Source organism: Pocillopora verrucosa, chromosome 6 (assembly GCF_036669915.1).
Source record: "Pocillopora verrucosa isolate sample1 chromosome 6, ASM3666991v2, whole genome shotgun sequence".
In the NCBI taxonomy this organism is placed as follows: domain Eukaryota; kingdom Metazoa; phylum Cnidaria; class Anthozoa; order Scleractinia; family Pocilloporidae; genus Pocillopora; species Pocillopora verrucosa.
The window spans coordinates 16,874,003-16,891,899 of NC_089317.1; the positions used below are offsets into that span (position 1 = coordinate 16,874,003).

At 37.6% G+C, this 17,897-nt stretch overlaps 1 protein-coding gene across 1 annotated transcript in view; it reads right to left on the reverse strand.

Annotated features, from left to right (window-relative positions):
* LOC131787268 (uncharacterized) overlaps window positions 1-17,656 on the reverse strand; it is a 35,034-nt gene extending 17,378 nt beyond the window's left edge. Inside the window, exons 1-27 of the mRNA XM_066168780.1 lie at window positions 17,567-17,656; window positions 15,719-15,799; window positions 15,189-15,250; window positions 15,066-15,091; window positions 14,856-14,922; window positions 14,095-14,396; window positions 13,509-13,662; window positions 12,866-13,032; window positions 12,269-12,352; window positions 11,932-12,041; window positions 11,552-11,571; window positions 10,731-10,836; window positions 9,775-9,906; window positions 8,428-8,683; window positions 7,871-7,966; window positions 6,952-7,091; window positions 6,547-6,613; window positions 6,034-6,118; window positions 5,594-5,715; window positions 3,883-4,006; window positions 3,688-3,777; window positions 3,289-3,449; window positions 2,876-3,011; window positions 2,196-2,322; window positions 1,391-1,610; window positions 923-1,082; window positions 345-464 (exon numbers count right to left, since the gene is read on the reverse strand). Coding sequence (XP_066024877.1) covers window positions 345-464; window positions 923-1,082; window positions 1,391-1,610; window positions 2,196-2,322; window positions 2,876-3,011; window positions 3,289-3,449; window positions 3,688-3,777; window positions 3,883-4,006; window positions 5,594-5,715; window positions 6,034-6,118; window positions 6,547-6,613; window positions 6,952-7,091; window positions 7,871-7,966; window positions 8,428-8,683; window positions 9,775-9,906; window positions 10,731-10,836; window positions 11,552-11,571; window positions 11,932-12,041; window positions 12,269-12,352; window positions 12,866-13,032; window positions 13,509-13,662; window positions 14,095-14,396; window positions 14,856-14,922; window positions 15,066-15,091; window positions 15,189-15,249 — 3,133 coding nt within the window. The 5' untranslated portion in view covers window position 15,250; window positions 15,719-15,799; window positions 17,567-17,656. The remainder of the gene's footprint in view (window positions 1-344; window positions 465-922; window positions 1,083-1,390; window positions 1,611-2,195; window positions 2,323-2,875; window positions 3,012-3,288; window positions 3,450-3,687; window positions 3,778-3,882; window positions 4,007-5,593; window positions 5,716-6,033; window positions 6,119-6,546; window positions 6,614-6,951; window positions 7,092-7,870; window positions 7,967-8,427; window positions 8,684-9,774; window positions 9,907-10,730; window positions 10,837-11,551; window positions 11,572-11,931; window positions 12,042-12,268; window positions 12,353-12,865; window positions 13,033-13,508; window positions 13,663-14,094; window positions 14,397-14,855; window positions 14,923-15,065; window positions 15,092-15,188; window positions 15,251-15,718; window positions 15,800-17,566) is intronic.
* Window positions 17,657-17,897: the final 241 nt, after the last annotated feature.

A 17,897-nucleotide genomic window follows, 5' to 3' on the forward strand; every position in this document is an offset into this window, starting at 1 on the left:
TAAGACAAACGTCGCTGGGAACCAATGAGAACTTTAAGCAATCACTCGTAATGAGGGCTGCCGCAAAAAGGGATGCGTGTTGCTTTTAAGTTTTGCATCTGATTGTTCGAGAAGATGGTTGGGGTTTTCTGGACGAATCACAGGGCAAAGGAATGTGAAAAAATTGTAACACCGCTTTGTAGTTATTGTTCTTCTTATGTTGAGAGGTTTCCACGAGTTTTCCAGTTTCTACTCCTGCTCAACAACACTCCAAATTCTAATTTTTTCCTGGGGACTGAGCTCTTTCATGCATTTCCAGTAATGGTGTTAGCGCAGCACACTTTTCTGTTGACAATACTACATACCGTCACAGTTTTTTCCCTTGAATCCTTCCAGACAGTCACAGTGGTATTCGCCTGGCGGCTTTTCGATGCAAACGGCGTCATTTTGACATGGATTAGTTGGGTAGCACTGATAGTTACCATCTGATGAAAAAAATATCAAACTGGGATAAGTTAAGGAATCTAAAGCGCTAGGTTTCGGAATTTCTTTGCAAGTTCTCAAGGAGTTTTTCTATTGTGAAGGTCACGGGCTACAACCTTAATCGCATAACCATACTCCTCTTGAATGTATTTAACTTTAATTATGAAAAAGGCGATTTCAAAAAGTTTACAAAGATCTGATAGAAAGATTAGGTGTATTGACCAAAATTTCTCATCAGTAGGTTTCACCTTTGTTTGCTTCAAGCCGCTTCAACCTAGTTTTTTTTTTCAACGAGCACCCGTAAAATACAAATATCTACAATAAAAAACATCTAAATGATCGCCATGGTACTCAGACAGTTCCAATTTACTGAGCTTATGAGACCTAAACGCGGGAAACTGACAAACAGGGAGCACAGCTAGCAGCAAGTGATCAGTTGTTATGTCATTGAACTCACAACCTTCTAAACAGGGTCGCTTGCTATCACAATCCTCTTTGTCCTTGGGCTTTTTCAGAAAAGAACACTGTTCTTCTGATACTTGAGAGGGTCTTCCATCTTGATCAATAAGGATACAGTTAACTGCACGCTGTCGAATGCCTGCACCACACGGAGTAGAGCACTAAAAAAACAAAATGTTCTTAATCAGAAATTTCACCAGCCAGTCAAACTTCAACAGCGGAGCTAAACCCAGTTGCCAGATCATGGTGGAAGCAATTACGAGCTAGTCAACTCCTCCTGAAGGGTTGTGGTGGCTGGAGAAAGGCTTGTAAGAGTGAGCCCACAATCCCAACATACCGGTAATGACCCGATCAGGGCCAGCAAGGAACCCAGGCCTTCCCATTCAGAGTCAGCCCGCAAGCCACTGGTGCAACTCCTTTGCTCTTCGAAATATCTTCATAAAAATAAATCGTCTAAGTAATCACTTACTGCCGTCCACGTTGATTCAATTTTCCAATCTGGCTTGCAAATGATCTGGTTGCACTGTCTACTCAGCTGACTGACATCTGGGAGCTTACTTGGGTCACACTTAGAGGTAGATATTTCAGAATAGTGGTGACTGCTCGTTTTCTCGTGACATTTCATTTCTCGAGTCTGAACACCAGTACCACAGGTTTTCGAACAAGGTGACCAATCTGTAACGATCCACCTGGGAGAAATGGCATGAGAATGATTCAAACTTTCTACATAATGAAAAAACGTTGTCTTGAAGGCTGTTTAGAGTGGCAACTTTTTGTGTAATCCAGTGCGTCTCAATGGAAATTGATAAAAAGAGAAATGATCCTCACAGGTGAGCTACGACAAAAAGAGGCAGAAAAAAGCATGAAAAAGTTTAGGCTTCGACGGGATTCGAGTCAGTGCCTTCCAGACACTAGTCGCGCCTTACCAAAACCTTAGTTACGAAGCCATGTTTTAGTAGTTGGCCAATTTTTAGCTTCTTCTTTATTTTTGTAGAGTAATCTGGGCTCCTTCTGGGTATAGAAGACACAGGACTGGTCACAACAGAACACCGCCTCGTTACTCCATTGTTTTATTGTTTTCGTCGTTTTTTTTCTCTTTTTTTTTGTCTTCTACACCAAGTAAGCCCCGTAATCTGTAAAAAAAAAACATATTGGGTGGCGGTGGAGGTATGAATGTCATTATACTTATTGAATATTAATACTTGGAATTATTGATGAAGGTGATCAGGCAAGAAAGAAAAGAGAAAAAAAAATCAGCTTGAGAAGATATTTACTCTGGAGGGCAGGGTTGCTGATTGCATTCATTATTATCATCTGGTCGTAGAAGTTTATCACAAGCTTTGTCACTAGCAGGTGTTCCATCCTCTTCTAGAACGCAACGAACTTCTCGAGTTTGAACACCTGAAGAGAAATGAAATACCATTGAACGTTCATTTCACTGTTGGATGAATTTATCAAGATGTTAGATGAGTACAGTATTTGCGTAAATTGATTCAAGAACGCCGAAATGTGATCCTGGTATCTATTTTATTATTATTTTATTTATCTATTCAATGTTAATGATCAAGATGAAATTTTCTTTGGTTTTCTCACGTGTAGTTTCATAGAAAACTTATCATTCCTAACTACAGAAAAAAACCTTGAAATGATCATTTGCTGGAGTGGAAGAGCACCAACATTTTAAAAGGAAGGAATAAACCAGAAATGAAGTAGGGTAGACAAGGAATAGACGAGGATTTAAAATTATGTTAATAAAAGACTTGAGACTAAGAAAGATGATATTCGTTTTTGCCAAGAGCGGGGAACAAAAGAAAAGTTAAGAGTTTTCCACAAGGAGGAGAACCTCAGACCATTGTATACCGCACTGAAATGCTCTCTCGACCGAGTCACAATGAATTCTTTGGTGATAAATTTTTCGTGCCGGGAAACCTGTAATGCATTCTCCTCAACTTGCCTCTAGCGCATGTAGCAGAACACTCAGACCAATCACCCACAATCCATTTGTAGTCGAGCTTCAGCTTACTCCAGGAGTTAAGATGATACCAGATATCATAAGCAACGCCAAGATTCTCTCCATACTCTGCTATAAACTGTGTTAGAGAAACACAGGAAAGTAGAAATGTGGTACTGATCAAGTAACCTACATGAATTAAGGTGATCAAATGATTCCTATACGCCCCAAGGATTTTTCACCCTGATAAAGCTGAACAAATTATCTCTCGGTGCTTTGTTGCACACTCAGAGTAAGGTGATATTTACAAGAAACTTTTCGCCTCTGTTCCTCCATACAAACGTGCTGTTATATCATTAATCTCTCTTCGTACTCTTTATAGAGTGGACACGTCTCTAGTAATTTTTTACCCTCACCATTATCCTCAGTTTTGCTTGAGTTGGTCCTATTATCTTCAGTTGATCTGCATAACGTTTATTTTTGTTTACATAGTAGATAGAAGCTCCAGCATAAGTAATTTGAACATTTTTATCCTTATCTGGGTCTATTAGATAGTCGCCATCCTTGGACATGACACCTGCAGAAGAACGTTTGCATTAATTTGTATTGCAAATGAAAATTAGTATCAATTGCTCTAAATGAAATGAAGGCGTTCTAAGGAACTTAAACTATCTATGTTATTGTATCAGAGGACAAAATGTACTCCTACAAACATTACGAGAGCAATTTTGAAGATTGAATATTTCGGACGGGTTGAAAATGTAGATCGCTTATGTGATTGGTAGCACCCTTGTTTTCAGAAATTTAGTACTTACCTATTTTGTTGTACGTCGCAGCGACTTCAATAAAACTTGCAGACATTGTCCCGGGTGGAAGATCATAAATGGTATCTGCATTCTCCTTTCCTAAGAAAGAATTAGTGACTTAATTTATTCTTTATCCTTGGGTGCGATGAGAAAGGCGGAAAGATTGTGTGGATAAGGTCAATTACATATCAAAATATTCCTTACCAGTTTGGTTCCACTGTTTCATGTACTTGTCTACAACATGTTTACACGTATTCCCATTGCCACCACACACACTACACCTGTCGATTCTTACATTTGATCTCAAGACCTGATCACAGCCAGCAGCCTGATAAAGGATATAACACATAAAAGTCATCTCCCAGTAAGAAACAAACTTTGGTAGCAATCTTGAGCTTATAGAAGATAAAAAAAACTCACCAAAACAGTAGTGATTTAACACTATCCTTACAGCTTCATGATTATCCTTCTTTAACTGACAGCATTTTGGATTATCTTTTATTCACTTTCCCTTATAAATCATAAAGTTGATAATTCTAGCAAAAAGAGCCCGGTTTTATCCTCACATATCTCGTTATCCTTGGAAACGATTCTCACAAAACCTCACCAAAATATGTTTTAAGAATTAATAATATACATAGAAAAATTAATCAGTTCTGATTGGTTAAGATTAATGCAGTTTTCAGGTAATTCAGTGAAGAAGAGAGTTAATTCAGTGCAGAAGAGGGTTAATTCAGTGCAAAGAAAGTAACAAATAAGACATTCTGATTGGTCAAGAATCAAAGAAACTCACAGATAGCCAATCAAATGCGAGCCATGGATGTCGCAACAAAATGTGAAAATTTGAAATTTTGCGAGCGGAACAATGGCCGGCGTTTTAAGTACGTTCTCTTTCGCCACCGCAGCTGAAAATCAGCTCAAACAACGAAAACACTGTAAAAAACACTGCGTTTTGGTTGTCAGTTTGGAAAAAGTGGTGTTTAGAGAAGGGAATCGCCAAGGAAATCGAAAATTACGAGCCGACCCAGCAAATTAAAAATGTACCGCCAGAATCAAAAAGAGGAACAAATTTCCTTTGTTTTGATATGTAAAGTGTCGAACAAAAAGCTGATTTATCTTCGTCAAATGGCGTTTCAAAACAGCTGTATCTTCCTACTTTTGATTTTTTCCTGTTTTGTAAGCGTGAAAGCAGTAGGAGAGGGATCGGGAAACTCAGAAAGCGCTTCGGGAATTAATCTGCCATCGTTTACTTACAAGATAAACAAGAAAGATTTGTGAAGTTCGTTGAAGTATGAAGTCTAAATGAATGCTTTTTTAAGCTTGTTTGCTGGATTTTTCGTAAACGTCCCTGATTAATTTTTCGTTTCAGCTTACTCATCTATACTATTTCAAAGCAATGTAAAGACGAAGATGGAGAACCATGAGTCGGTCCTTTCAACAATCGTAAACAAAGTGTTTGAGCAATCAGGTATACGAGGTGTAATAATCAATAGCCGCATATCAGAAGTCTTTTGAAAGAAAGTATTCTGTCTTCAGAAAGCTGTCAAGAAAGCTAGTGATCGTGGCGGAAGGCAATTAAAGTCACTTCATAGCAAGTTGGAAACGAGCCCTCGGCATCGATTTAATATCATATCGATCTCAATATCATACAGTTTTGTATATTTCTTCTGTGGATTCGCCTTTCTAACGAGGGTTTATGTTGAGTATGTTGAGTTATTTCCCTCTTTGGCTTGTCCGCCATTTTGAAAATTCATAACGGAGAGCATGCGCATTACGTGAGGTTAGTGGTTGCGTACACCTGGAACCGGGAAAAACAAATGTTCGTCGCACTGGGGAAAGAGTTTGATATGCATTACATGCAAAATTTTGTTGACTCCTCAAGTCAAAGTGGCTCTTGTTCATATGAGTAACTCACCTTGCAACTTGCTCCAATACAAACATCAAATATGGCGGGATCTTTGCTGCATCTGGTACCATCTAACACTTTTCCATATCCCTTGACAGTGTATCCCAACCGGCAATACAAATCACATGGTCCTAAGGAAGATGGAAAAGGGTACTTTGCGAAATAATTTCTTTAAAAATAATAAAAAATTCATTGTGTTATCAACGTTGTTGGGGCTTGTAGTATAGCTGCTTAGAGGAAACGCTTTTAAATGAGGGTAAATTTTTCAAAAAAAATCTCTTCCTCACAGTGAAAACTTAATAGCAGTTCGTGGGTGTTCAACATGATTGAGAAATAAAAATGCGTAACTGACTGTCCAAAAGTTTTCACGGCGTATTTTTCTACAGATGTCTAAGTTTGTTGAGGATAAAATGACAAAGTTAAGGGGAACTCATAGCTCTGTGTATTACCTCCATGATAATATGCTGATGAGCCCTCCAGTTTCTTCGCGCACTGTTCATCTCGGTATGTATCTGTAACACTTCCAGGACAGTGCTGAAATGAACCTCATTTTGAAATCAATGTGTAACCTCCTCGTTTAAGTAAAAATAGGGGGAGAGACTTCAAACTTTAACTTTGCAAATGTAGTCGTCTGGTCGAGAAGATAACACACCCCAGAAGAATTCAACGATCTTCCTTATCAGTTGCGTGGATTGACAGTTCTGTTGCGAAGCATATTATTTTTAAACTAACGATTGAGTGAAACCATATGAGAAAAACTTAATACAATTCAGGAAAAAAAATTCTGTCCAGTTTCTCGTCAGGAGGAAACAAATTCGACGTGATGATGAAGTTGAAATGAAAAATTCTGCTCTTCCTTCCCCTCAATTCATTTTTTTCGGATACGGTTTGCCTAATCTGGCTCGTCTAAACATGTTTCCAAATGATATACTCTCAGATCGAAGAGAACAGTCGATACTTACTGAGATCTCACAGATTCTCCAATGCCCAATTGAATCTCCCTGGCATTCTTTCCCTCCATTTGAAGGCCTTTTCATTCAAGATCAGCAAAAGGGGAAGAAGGAAAAAAGATCGCTTAACTTGTGCTCACGCACGGACACACTTACAAGATTAAAAGCCGAACTTATTTGCACTTTATGCATTAGAATTGTCATTTGATCTTATGAGAAACCAGCGGATCTGTGAAATGGACGAGCTCAATGCAAAGTTGCTTTCTAATGCAAAATCTCCACACAGCCAGAGTTGGTGGAGGCAAGGAATCTCGAGGTGAAATGAAATCATCGTTGGGGAAGAAATCTCACGATTTCAAATGGAATCCCTACCTGAATTAATTATTCATTATAATTATTGATGATTCTTTCACTCACGGTGGATTTGTGCATGATCTTGTCCTGTGTTGTACCCCACCACCGCATGTTCTCGTGCATGGAGTAAAGTCCGACCATTCGCTCCACCAGCCATCGACCTGGGGCCGACCGTTGTCAACGCACACTCCTTTGATGCACCACTATGAGAAATTAGATACAAGCACAAATTATGTTCGGTCCCAATAGAATTATAACTTTGTACGAACAGAAAAGCTGACGAGAAACCTTGAACCCCTCCAGCGAGTTCGACCTTGGATGACCTTGCGAGGTCATCCAAGCGCGTTCATCAACATGATTTGAGCATAAGATGAGGGAAGTGCTCAGCATTGCTTTAGATCAAACTTACACGCCGAACGTTACGTTAAACAGAGAATCTTTGTTCAAAATGGAAAAAAAAATTAAAAAGGCATCATCTCATTTTATGGAAGTCAACTAGGTTCTAGCTGAAAGATATCAGGAGTGTTTTTGAAGTGACTTCAAAGGAACGCAATGAAACATGTTCTTAAAGCCAGGAGTTTAGCATTGGAAAAGTTCTCTTGATGAGGGAAGTGCTCAGCATTGCTTTAGATCAAACTTACACGCCGAACGTTACGGTTACAATGAATCCTACAGAGAACAGTGATAGCACATAGTTCGTCTACAACTTGTTTAAACAGAGAATCTTTGTTCAAAATGGAAAAAAAAATTAAAAAGGCATCATCTCATTTTATGGAAGTCAACTAGGTTCTAGCTGAAAGATATCAGGAGTGTTTTGAAGTGACTTCAAAGGAACGCAATGAAACATGTTCTTAAAGCCAGGAGTTTAGCATTGGAAAAGTTCTCTTTGGAGTTTTGCTTATCACTTCTGGCTGGTCTTAGAATAACGGAGTCCTATGGCGAACTGCAGCAGGGTTTGAACATTTGACTAATAATGACATACATTTCTACTTCCACAGGGAGTCCCGTCGAGAGCAGGAGCTGCACGTGTATCACACCAATATCCGTTCGGAGTACACCACAGTTTACCACACTCTGCCTGCAAAATGAGCAAGCATCGCAAGCGACATAAGACACCTTTACAAAATGTAAAAGCAGCGCCTTTTTACAAAGGTTTTATTCAGTTATCTGGAAACTATTTAAAATACAGCCAATCTGACTACATAATTTTATTAGCTGTTTATATTTTTCCATATCTTTCTTGAATAAATTTAGAAATCAGAAAGTGTATTTCCGAACAACTTCCTTTTTTCGCTCGCAATAAAAACCGATTAATTATAAACGGATTCATAAGAAATAGATGAATGAAATAATAGTTTACAAATATATACACAACTAAATGAATATTGTTTTCTTCGACATGATATTTTTAGGAACATAAATGTTATTTTTTACATTGCTTTCAATTGGTAATTAAAAAAGAAAAAAATATCAAAATGAAGACAAACACTGATTAGACATTTGAATCAAAGGTTGGTTGTTTAGATGAGAATCTCTTACCGCAAATCGAGAACATTGTCGAAAACCAAGTCCATACTGTAAGACGCACTGATCATCGCCATTCATGATTTCACCAGGAAGTTTTAATACAAAATTATTTGCGTAAAGCTCGCTAGGATCAATTGTCTCTATTATATCGCGTGCTACCCTGATACTGACTTCTCGTTTGTCGGGATCACCTTCATCAATCTTTTCATACACCACAGTCCTTTCGCCGTCCTCAGCCTCTTCATTCAAACAATTTGACTTGCTACTTCTGCAAAACACATTTCGTGGACAAAGTTAAAAGTCAAATAAATTTGCAAAAGCTCTCTGAATCGCTATAAAACGTGATTCTCCACACAACAAAAACGAGGTCATCCAAACGTGTCCATCAACGAGATTTGAGCGTAAGATGAAAGTAACGAAGGCTATTTTTAGTTATGATTTACGTGACTTTCAACACCCTTTTGTTTTGTGTGACATTCTTTCGAATTGTCGGCATTATGTCTCATTCCGTCAGGTCACGAGACACGTGTTAGTCGCAAGCATAGCCAGATCGAAGGATTGTCGAAATACTAGAATAATAGAACGGGGAAAGAGGTATGTCATCTTGTTTATTTTTGTATTTATATACCGAAACGTGTATTATCAAAGGTAGTTTTGTTTCGTTTAGGATATTTGTGTTGTTTGATTTATCTATATACACGCCCCGCGTGTTCGAGTTTAGGACATTCCGATTAGCGTATATTGTATGGTTAGTTTATTATATTTCAGTTTTTATGAGCTTTCGAGTTTGATAAACCAACTGAGATTTGATAGACGCTGGGAGGTTCCGTTAATATAAAACATTTCTCTGAGCGGCGTTGTTCAAGTTTGATTCGATGTATATCAGCGTTCGCCCCGTTACAATGAGGGAAGTGCTCGGTATTTCTTTGGATCATACCTACACACTTAACGTTACGGTTACGATGACTCCTCAAGAGTGCAGTAATAGCACACAGTTCGTCTACAACGTGCTTTGATTAGAGAATCTTCGTTCAAAATGGAAAATAAAAATGAAAAAGGTACCATATCATTCTATGGGAGTCTACTAGGTTGTCAAGGGAAAAATGGCCATTGCCCACGTTGAGCTGAGATCTGATAGAAATATTTGAAGTGACTTCGAGCAAACAGCAGTTTCGATAAGATAATGATAGACCTCGTTTAACTCTACAGTATCTTAGCAGATATTCTTTTTACCATTGTCGTCACATTAAACGCTAGTTCATTAAAACCATCTGTTGTGCATTATTAAACAATGTCAACCTATGAGTACCCAAGGATTTCCAGTTTGGAAATCACCCTACAAGTTGGGTCAATATCTACCTGAGAAGTTCTTGAATGACTCTCATACTGCAGTTGGACCATGTCTCAGCTTTGGAGCCTCCAGGGAGCACCGCGGACATGATGTAAGTGTTAGAAGGACACTCGTCTGTTTCATCATGATCCACCCCCATGCTAGAGACAACAATATTTATTCACTGACTTTCATTTTATTCTTTACTGGTGTTAGTCAAAAGTAGACTAACATAAAAGAACGAAATTAAAGAAGGCCTTTCATGGGGAGTTGGTCTCTGAAGTTATGCTCTCTCCCCAAACACAGGACATGATGATCATTGGTGCTACACTTATCTGACGATAGAGCTCGATTGAAATATCTTGGAATATATTGCTAGCAGAATACAAACTTAGAAGACAGACAAAATTTGGTTCACTTCAGGAAGCTTGCTTTCGAGTTTACGAAATTTAAAAAAAACTAAAAATTTTTTAAGCTGTTTAAGAAAAGGTCGTTATTAACAGCGTAAAAACCCACTTCAAATGCTGGAGGAACACTCGGAAAACTTGTAAACCACTCGCTTTCAGCTCGTAACTGACAAACTTCCATGAATACATTACGCAAAGACAATCAGCTTTTGTTTGTTACGCGAGGTTCTCAAAAGGGTGATAGCCCTTACGGCTAACGCTTAACATTTTGGCAATTTTCCGGTTAATTTATTTCCGATGCGATTAATTTTTAAATTAAAAAGCTAAAAAAAATCGGGTTAGTTATTTTATGACTTAAGGTTAAAATTTGTCAAAACTACAGTTAAATTATTTTTCCGTTTTACGGCTAATGGTTTACCCCAGTAAGACCCTCTAAAACTGAACTAAACTAAATTCGACAGTTCTACAGTTTTCTGTTCTTGATAATTTGAAAAAGAGACATGGCTCTGTCAGGGAACAGTGGTATTTAGGTGAGTATGTCCTTCGGTTACTTAAACTGCATTGAAAATAAGCCTTACTTGTGACCAGTTTCATGAGTCACTATCAGAGCTGTTTGTAAGCCCACCATGTTGTTTACGTTTTCTGTCGCTCTGCCGTTACATATGGTCTTGAACGGAGCCAATCCTGATTTATTAAGAACAAGTACAAACCAAACTGTGTTAATGGACGCGCTAACAGAGATAGTCCACCCACGTTAAGGTGAGCAGCAGGGTTTGCGAAGCGAAATTTAAAATGGCAAACACCAAGGTCGAATTTTAAGACAACTTTCAAACGGTGCTGTCACTCTTTGGAATCTCAAAATACGGTCAGTGGTAAAGTTTTTATATTTACTCTCCTATGTGGCTGGTAATTCGTATGATTTTTTGGAGCAAACGCCTCCTCCAAGCGAGCTGTATCCCTACACAAATGGAGATCATATCGATCGATCAAGTGCTTATAACAACAGGGTAATTAAGTATCATCAAATGAGTTGATAACATAAACTGGCCATCGTAAAGAGTTTCAAAGCTGACGTTTCGAGCGTCGGCGAGTCCTATGTTTCACTCTGACGAAGGGCTAACGCTCGAAACGTCAGCTTTGAAACTCTTTACGCTGGCCAGTTTGCGTTATCAACTCAGGTGATAATACCAGGTTACCCTGCTATACTCCCCCAACGACGCAGCTCCACAGTTTCTTTAGGAAGTTACCTCCTTTATTAATTTGAATTTTGATCAAAATTGGGTAAAATCGATCTCTTAATGAGCCCAGCAAGCCGATCGATGAGGATTTACGTGTGAATTACCAGGAATATCGAAATATAACCTATATATGTAACTTATAAGAGTTGCATTGTACTTACCACCAAGTCCTGATTCCATGCTGAATAATAAAGAAGAATAAGTAATAAGTATTATTTTTAGCATCTTTGTTATTACACTATTACGTCATCTTACCATATTAGGGCATGAGAACACGTAAAATATGTGATAATAGCCTAATGTGGAAAAGACAAAAATACGGACGGAAAGTAGAGTAACAAAATGTCCGCAGTAAACAATTCAGACTTCGATTTTTTGCCGTTTGTTTAGCTTATTGTTTTCAGCATCGAACTTCAAGCGCAAGCAAGCATGAATTGATTTAAGTATAAATGAATTAAGCGACTTACTAACTTGCTGATGGACAGACAGTGAGAGTTTTAAGATGTGCACCTTGCTTTGTACATCGTTTACTTTGCTTTACCTGTACACAAGGGAAAACACATCTTCCCTGCCAGTCTGGTGGGATTTTATATATTTAGCAAACTTCGACAGCCATTGAGTTTTAGATTCTGAGAACTCCGCACCGAACACCTGAAGAAGACAGAGATGTAACATTTAAAACGGCACCGAATGCAATTTTAGAGCTGATTCTTTATTTCTTGATAATTCATGCGAGTCTAGAGTATGGTTTCAGTTTCTAAAGTTCGCTTTGTTAACGAAACCAGTTGTTCTTTGGTCACATACTTTCACTCATTTGTTGGTCTTTTTCTGGTTGTTAGTAAAATTTCTTTAATTCAAAGTCTGCTATTTTGGTTTACCTTCTTGTCGATAACGATGATTCGCGTAACTTTGTAGTAAATACGGATCTCTCCAATGCTCGGGTCCATGAAGAGTCCTGAAATCTTGAAAAGAGAAACCTGAATGAAATTCGCAGAATCTTTTCAAAAAGCGTATGGACCTGTCAATGCATTCTTTCCTCACTCAACATTTTCATTCACATCCACTTCTTGTTGCATTATATTGACGAGAGAATGCTTCACATTTTAATATTTACAGCAAAAGGTTAATTATTGTCAAATTTTATTTCAAGAGTTAAGCAGGCTCGACGGAAGTCAATGTCTTTCTTTCTCCTAGATAATGGGTGGGTAGAGAAATAAAAATTCTGGTTTCAACCAGTAAATAACAAGTTCAAAATTCAAACAGAAGGAAAGTATAGAACGTAAATTAAAACTAGAAATTTATTTGTCTAGGGTGCGGAACAAAGACACTTCTGTGAGTTCCCAATGATGATTCAAGTACGAGTCACTCCTTACAATGTTTGTATGTGGTAGCAAGCGATTTTCACAACTTCCAGATATGTAGGATGGTGTTTATCAAATCAAAGTTTACAAAAAGATGTTAAATCTAGAACTTACTGTATTTCCTAATAAAAGGAGAAACTCCTTTGGGTCGTGCTTTTCAGTCTCCAATGTTGCCGCCGAAGCCGCCTCGAGCATTAAAGCAGCCTCCATGGTTTTTATCGTCAAGTTTCCTTTATCTTGTACCTCCAGGCTGTCCGGTATCTTCCTTCGTGGTTTAAACACTGTAAAGGTAGATGAAGTCAAATATGGAAACTTGTTTCGTTAACATTGCTTAACTTCTCTTTCAGCTTTTTTCCTAAGAAGTGGTTGTCTAACTTGATTTCGTTATTGAAAAACCTTTAACTTCTCAAAACTTTAACATTAACATACCTAACCACTCAAAGCTAGACAGGTTACCACTTGAAGAAAGGCAGTTTTTTTTGCAGATTTTCAAAAAGGGAGCTGTGGCCTGTTTCTATGAATTTAAGCTTACTAATGGTCACGGCTGATTTTCTTGTTTACATTTATGATCGAGCTGTTGATGGCTTTGACAGTATAACAATAAAGATACCACGAAATGAAAGTCTTTGCTGGCCTTGGAGATAAAACTGGCACTATCATTACTTGAATTAATATTTCGTTTTAAAAAATAGGTTATCGTCTCTTGGATTCTTACAAAGTGTAAAGAAATGTTAATAGATACCATGCAGTGTAATACCTTTCCTCATATCATGCGGATCAAATTCAACTGGAAGAGACCTCTTGTAAATCAAATGAGGTGTCTTAACTTCACTCGACGCAGCCCGCTTTGCAAGATGGGTCGGTAAAGGGTGAATGAATAAGGTATCGCTGGCTAGTTTCAGCATACCAGTCTAAAATAAGAATGGAATGGAAATTAGAACAAACGGTCTAAACGCAGCCCAACACATAAAACATGGCATTTTCTGTCAATAAGTAGCCCCACTGAGTTGACCAATTTCACTTTTCCTCTAGGTTCCATTATATATCTGATAAACGTCTTCCGATATTATCGTCATATTCCCTGTGTAACTGCATAATCATCAAATGAATTTTTTTTAAAAACATGTTTCATTTATGCGTATCGTATAAAGATCTAACTATAGAAATGGCTCGTTGCTTCTGCTAGGGTTCAACTGATTAAGTTACTAAGCTCCATTTGCACATGGATAATATTTGAAATCCTACCCGTTAAACTTTTTCTTTCTATTTTTGTCGCCAGCTATCGAGCTTATCTAGCACACTTCTGTTTCGAAAGCTGAGACAAACATTTTACATTAATTTACCAGCCCTCCGTTGTCACTAACAGCCACCATTGAATCGGGATCGGACATCACGTTACCAAGGTAGTAATTGTTTGGGGGTGGGGGAGAGTATGATATCGTGCCATCAGCGTATATCGTCTCCGCAACGAGGTCAGGAGACATCAACTTTTTGTTCAATGTTAAGTTCAAGTGCAATTCCCGCCCAAATGCCTTGACTTTGTAAAATATGTTTTCACGTGATTCCTCTGCCCGCCGTTGACGCCGTCCGAAACCTTTGAAATTTTCGTTGAGTTGATAAGGGGTGGTTACATCGTACTCGGGAACTACAGCGAAAGAGAAATATAATAGGTAGCTTCAGTTGAACAGTTACAAGTGTAAAACCACCTTTCCCTGCTCTTAAAAAGTGGACAGTTATGGAAACTTTGAATAACATATAAAAGATGCCATTACCAATAGTAACCAATCAACGGAAGCAGTAGGATATGGTCTTCAGTTTTATGGATGTTTATCAAATACCTAAATACTACGAACGCCCTGATTAGTCAGAAAACCTATCCTTCCCTTGTGCCATTAAACCTCATAAAAATTGAGGTTCATTTGATAAAAGCAATAGACCACACACTTTCTATTGGATGACCGGCCTAATAACCCCCTCAACTAGTTGAACTCTAGAAAAGTTGATAAATTCCACGCCTCCAGCTTGAGAAATTTTCTCAAGTTCGTCCATCATCCCACTTAGGTTATTGTTAAATGACGAAAATGTTTTCTATTGCTTAAGTTACCTTCTGAATGATTATCAACACCGAAAAAGTACTTCAGATCATTTTCTGTCATATGATGGTGAAGCGTCTGCGGTGAGAACAGTTATTAAAAAAATAAAAATAACATATGAACAAAACTATCACAAAAACATGGGTATATAGATATCATCCGTCTGACACCTTCAACATGCGAATGAGATCAACTATAAAACTAATGTTTCATCGACTTACATTTCGGTGCGTCGTTCGTGCAAAAGCTGTTGATCGAAAAGAAATCAGATTGACCATTCACATTAATACTTTGTAACGGAAAAAGTGAGATCTGTGATCATTAGAGCCTCAACAGTGTCTTACCTCCGGAGAGAAACACAATCATAAGAACTGGAAACGCCAACAGCGGATGATACCAGCCCATCCTAAAACAATAGCAGCGGCGATAATAAGACGAGTAGATTGTTTAACTTAAAATGAGCATCCCTTGGATTAAAAAGAATGAGGCTAAGAAGGCGAACAAGACATAAAAGTGAACACCACTCTAGAGGATTAATTAAAAGAGGGATTGTGCATCAAAGGAGATTATTATTAGAAGATATTACTTTTTGATAAGGATAATCCATGGCCCTCTCTGTTTATGCCCGAAAGGAAACTGCTAGACTACCAGGGAGTGGAACAAAAACCAACAGGGATTTTCAGACCGACAAGTCGTCCCTCCCCACAAACTGACTGCTTGGAAAAAGCGAAATAGCGTAGATTTTCGCTACTCCTCACAAACAAGCTATTGAAATCAAGAGTTCAGAAGAATTTCGAGAGTATGGCGTGCCAAAATAACCATTTGTGAGTGTCCTGCCATTTCAAACAAAGCTGAAGCAACAAGCCATACTCACCTTTAACGGCTAAAATCCCTTAATAGTTTGATTCCTCAAGGTGTCTTCTTACGACGCATTTGCAGCTCTTGCGTTTGATGACTATCAAATATACACTTTCTATTTACACTCTCAAAATGGGTCTATTACTGATACATTTCCAAAAAAATCACGATATAATTACTATAACAATGGAAACAATTGCATAAGAAACAATGGAACGACCAGAGGTTACATAAAAGCTAGGAAGTTAAGAGATCTCTAAACAAAACAAAGAAGATCTATTGATAACAAATATACAGTTACATCCCAAATACGGTTATTGGTTTATCTTGAAACGCTAAGTGGTATATTATTTACTATTAAGTTATCATTAAAGAAACTCTACTTGCTAAAAATGAACTACAGAATTGCAAAAAAAAAAAAAAACGCTTAAGAGACGATTTCTTCTATTATGTTATAGTTTAAAGTTTTGTAAGTATAACCTTAAATCATACTGAAACTGAAGTTATCCATAGTAATCGCTCCTGTCAATTCGGAGAATGATATCTAATTAAGCTACAGATCACCTAATTACAGCTGAATGCTTTCTAATGATGAATAATGTTTTATTGAAGCGGATATTGTGTTATAACGGGACAGATACCTGATATGGGAAAATATTGCCTAGTTACGGATAATGTGTTCAGTAAAGTGAAATACTGATCAGCACGATATGTCTAGACTGTTACCTGAATGAAAAAAAAGTATTTTCATAGTCTCATTGAATGAAATAAATATAGGAATTCCTACTGTTTTTACAAGATCTTATCAGTTCTTGGCGAAGGCGAGATACCACAATCTGTATTAGCCATTCATGATCGTAGTTGTCATGGATACTGTGTCGGCTTATTGTCAGCAAGTAATTAATAAAAAGCAGGTTTTACTTAACAACTTCCTTGATATTGATTTGAACTTTTTTTTTTATTTGAAAAAATAAGACTTTTGCATCTTGGAAGATGCCCTAATATCTCATGGATTTCGATGAAACTTTGGCATTGAAAGAAAAAAAGTGCTTCGAAATAAATTTTGAAATGAAGTTGATTGATTTGAATTCATGATCTGTCATAAAATTATACGTCACGATCGCTTGGGGATGAGTATTCCAACATCTCTTGCACAGACTGAAAGATGGCGTTTTAGTACTCCGCGTACTTAAAAGAAGAAATAAAATTTTTGTGCGCCCTAATTTTTCATAGCCTCATTTTTGTGATAGATTACCTCAGACAAAAAAATTATAAAAAAATGCAACAATTTGCATTAAAACTTCTGTCTAAATCTTTAATGAAAAGACTTCCAATATAGCACCAGTATGAGAAAATATTAATTACCACAGAACTTTTTATAATAACGTACTCTTAGAGGAATATGTGACATGTGTGAAACGTTTTCCACTTAAAACGTCTACAGGGGAAAGTATCGCCCCTGTAAGAATATGCTATGTGTTTTGGGTGATTCTGAGAGAAAACAGTTTTGATAAATCAGAATGACTTTTTTGCGAAAAATTGGCCCTTTGTTGGTTCATTAGGCCATTAATGTCCTAGCGCTTGCCGAAAGATCTAGCCGCGCAGGATATTCGCTAAATGAAGGGAGGGAGGGATTTTCACAGCCGTATTCTACCTTGAGCCATATTGATGAAATATGTCTGCCAAATACCAAAACGAAATCAGTAGCTTAAACCATCTCTCAGCTAAGGAAAGTGAAATTTGTATTATTTGCACAGATTCCGACAATGATATATTTAGAGAGTCCTATTAAAGCTATCGCACCTTTTACCAATAACTTCTTATCTGATCCGATAAAACCAAAAACAGTCCAACAATTTCTTACCTTAAGTGTGCTTCATCTTACCTATCAGGCAAGCGAGACGTTTGAAAGGATTCTGTTACCGCGAAAAACAGGTAGCAATATGTTTACTTTATTTTGACTTAACGGCAAACACTGAAGGATGAAAATAATTGCATTTAAGAATATTTGTCTAAAGAAAGTAGGATTTACTGTTTAGTTTGTGTTTAGCTTGAAGAAATAAAGCTGTGTCAGTAAGACCATGATCTAAAACAAACACGGGCCCAATGTTGCAAGCCCAGAGGCAAACAATAAATTCTCATTTGTAAATTTTACAAATCACTGTAGAAGTCGGTGGGCTAACGCGGCGAGATGC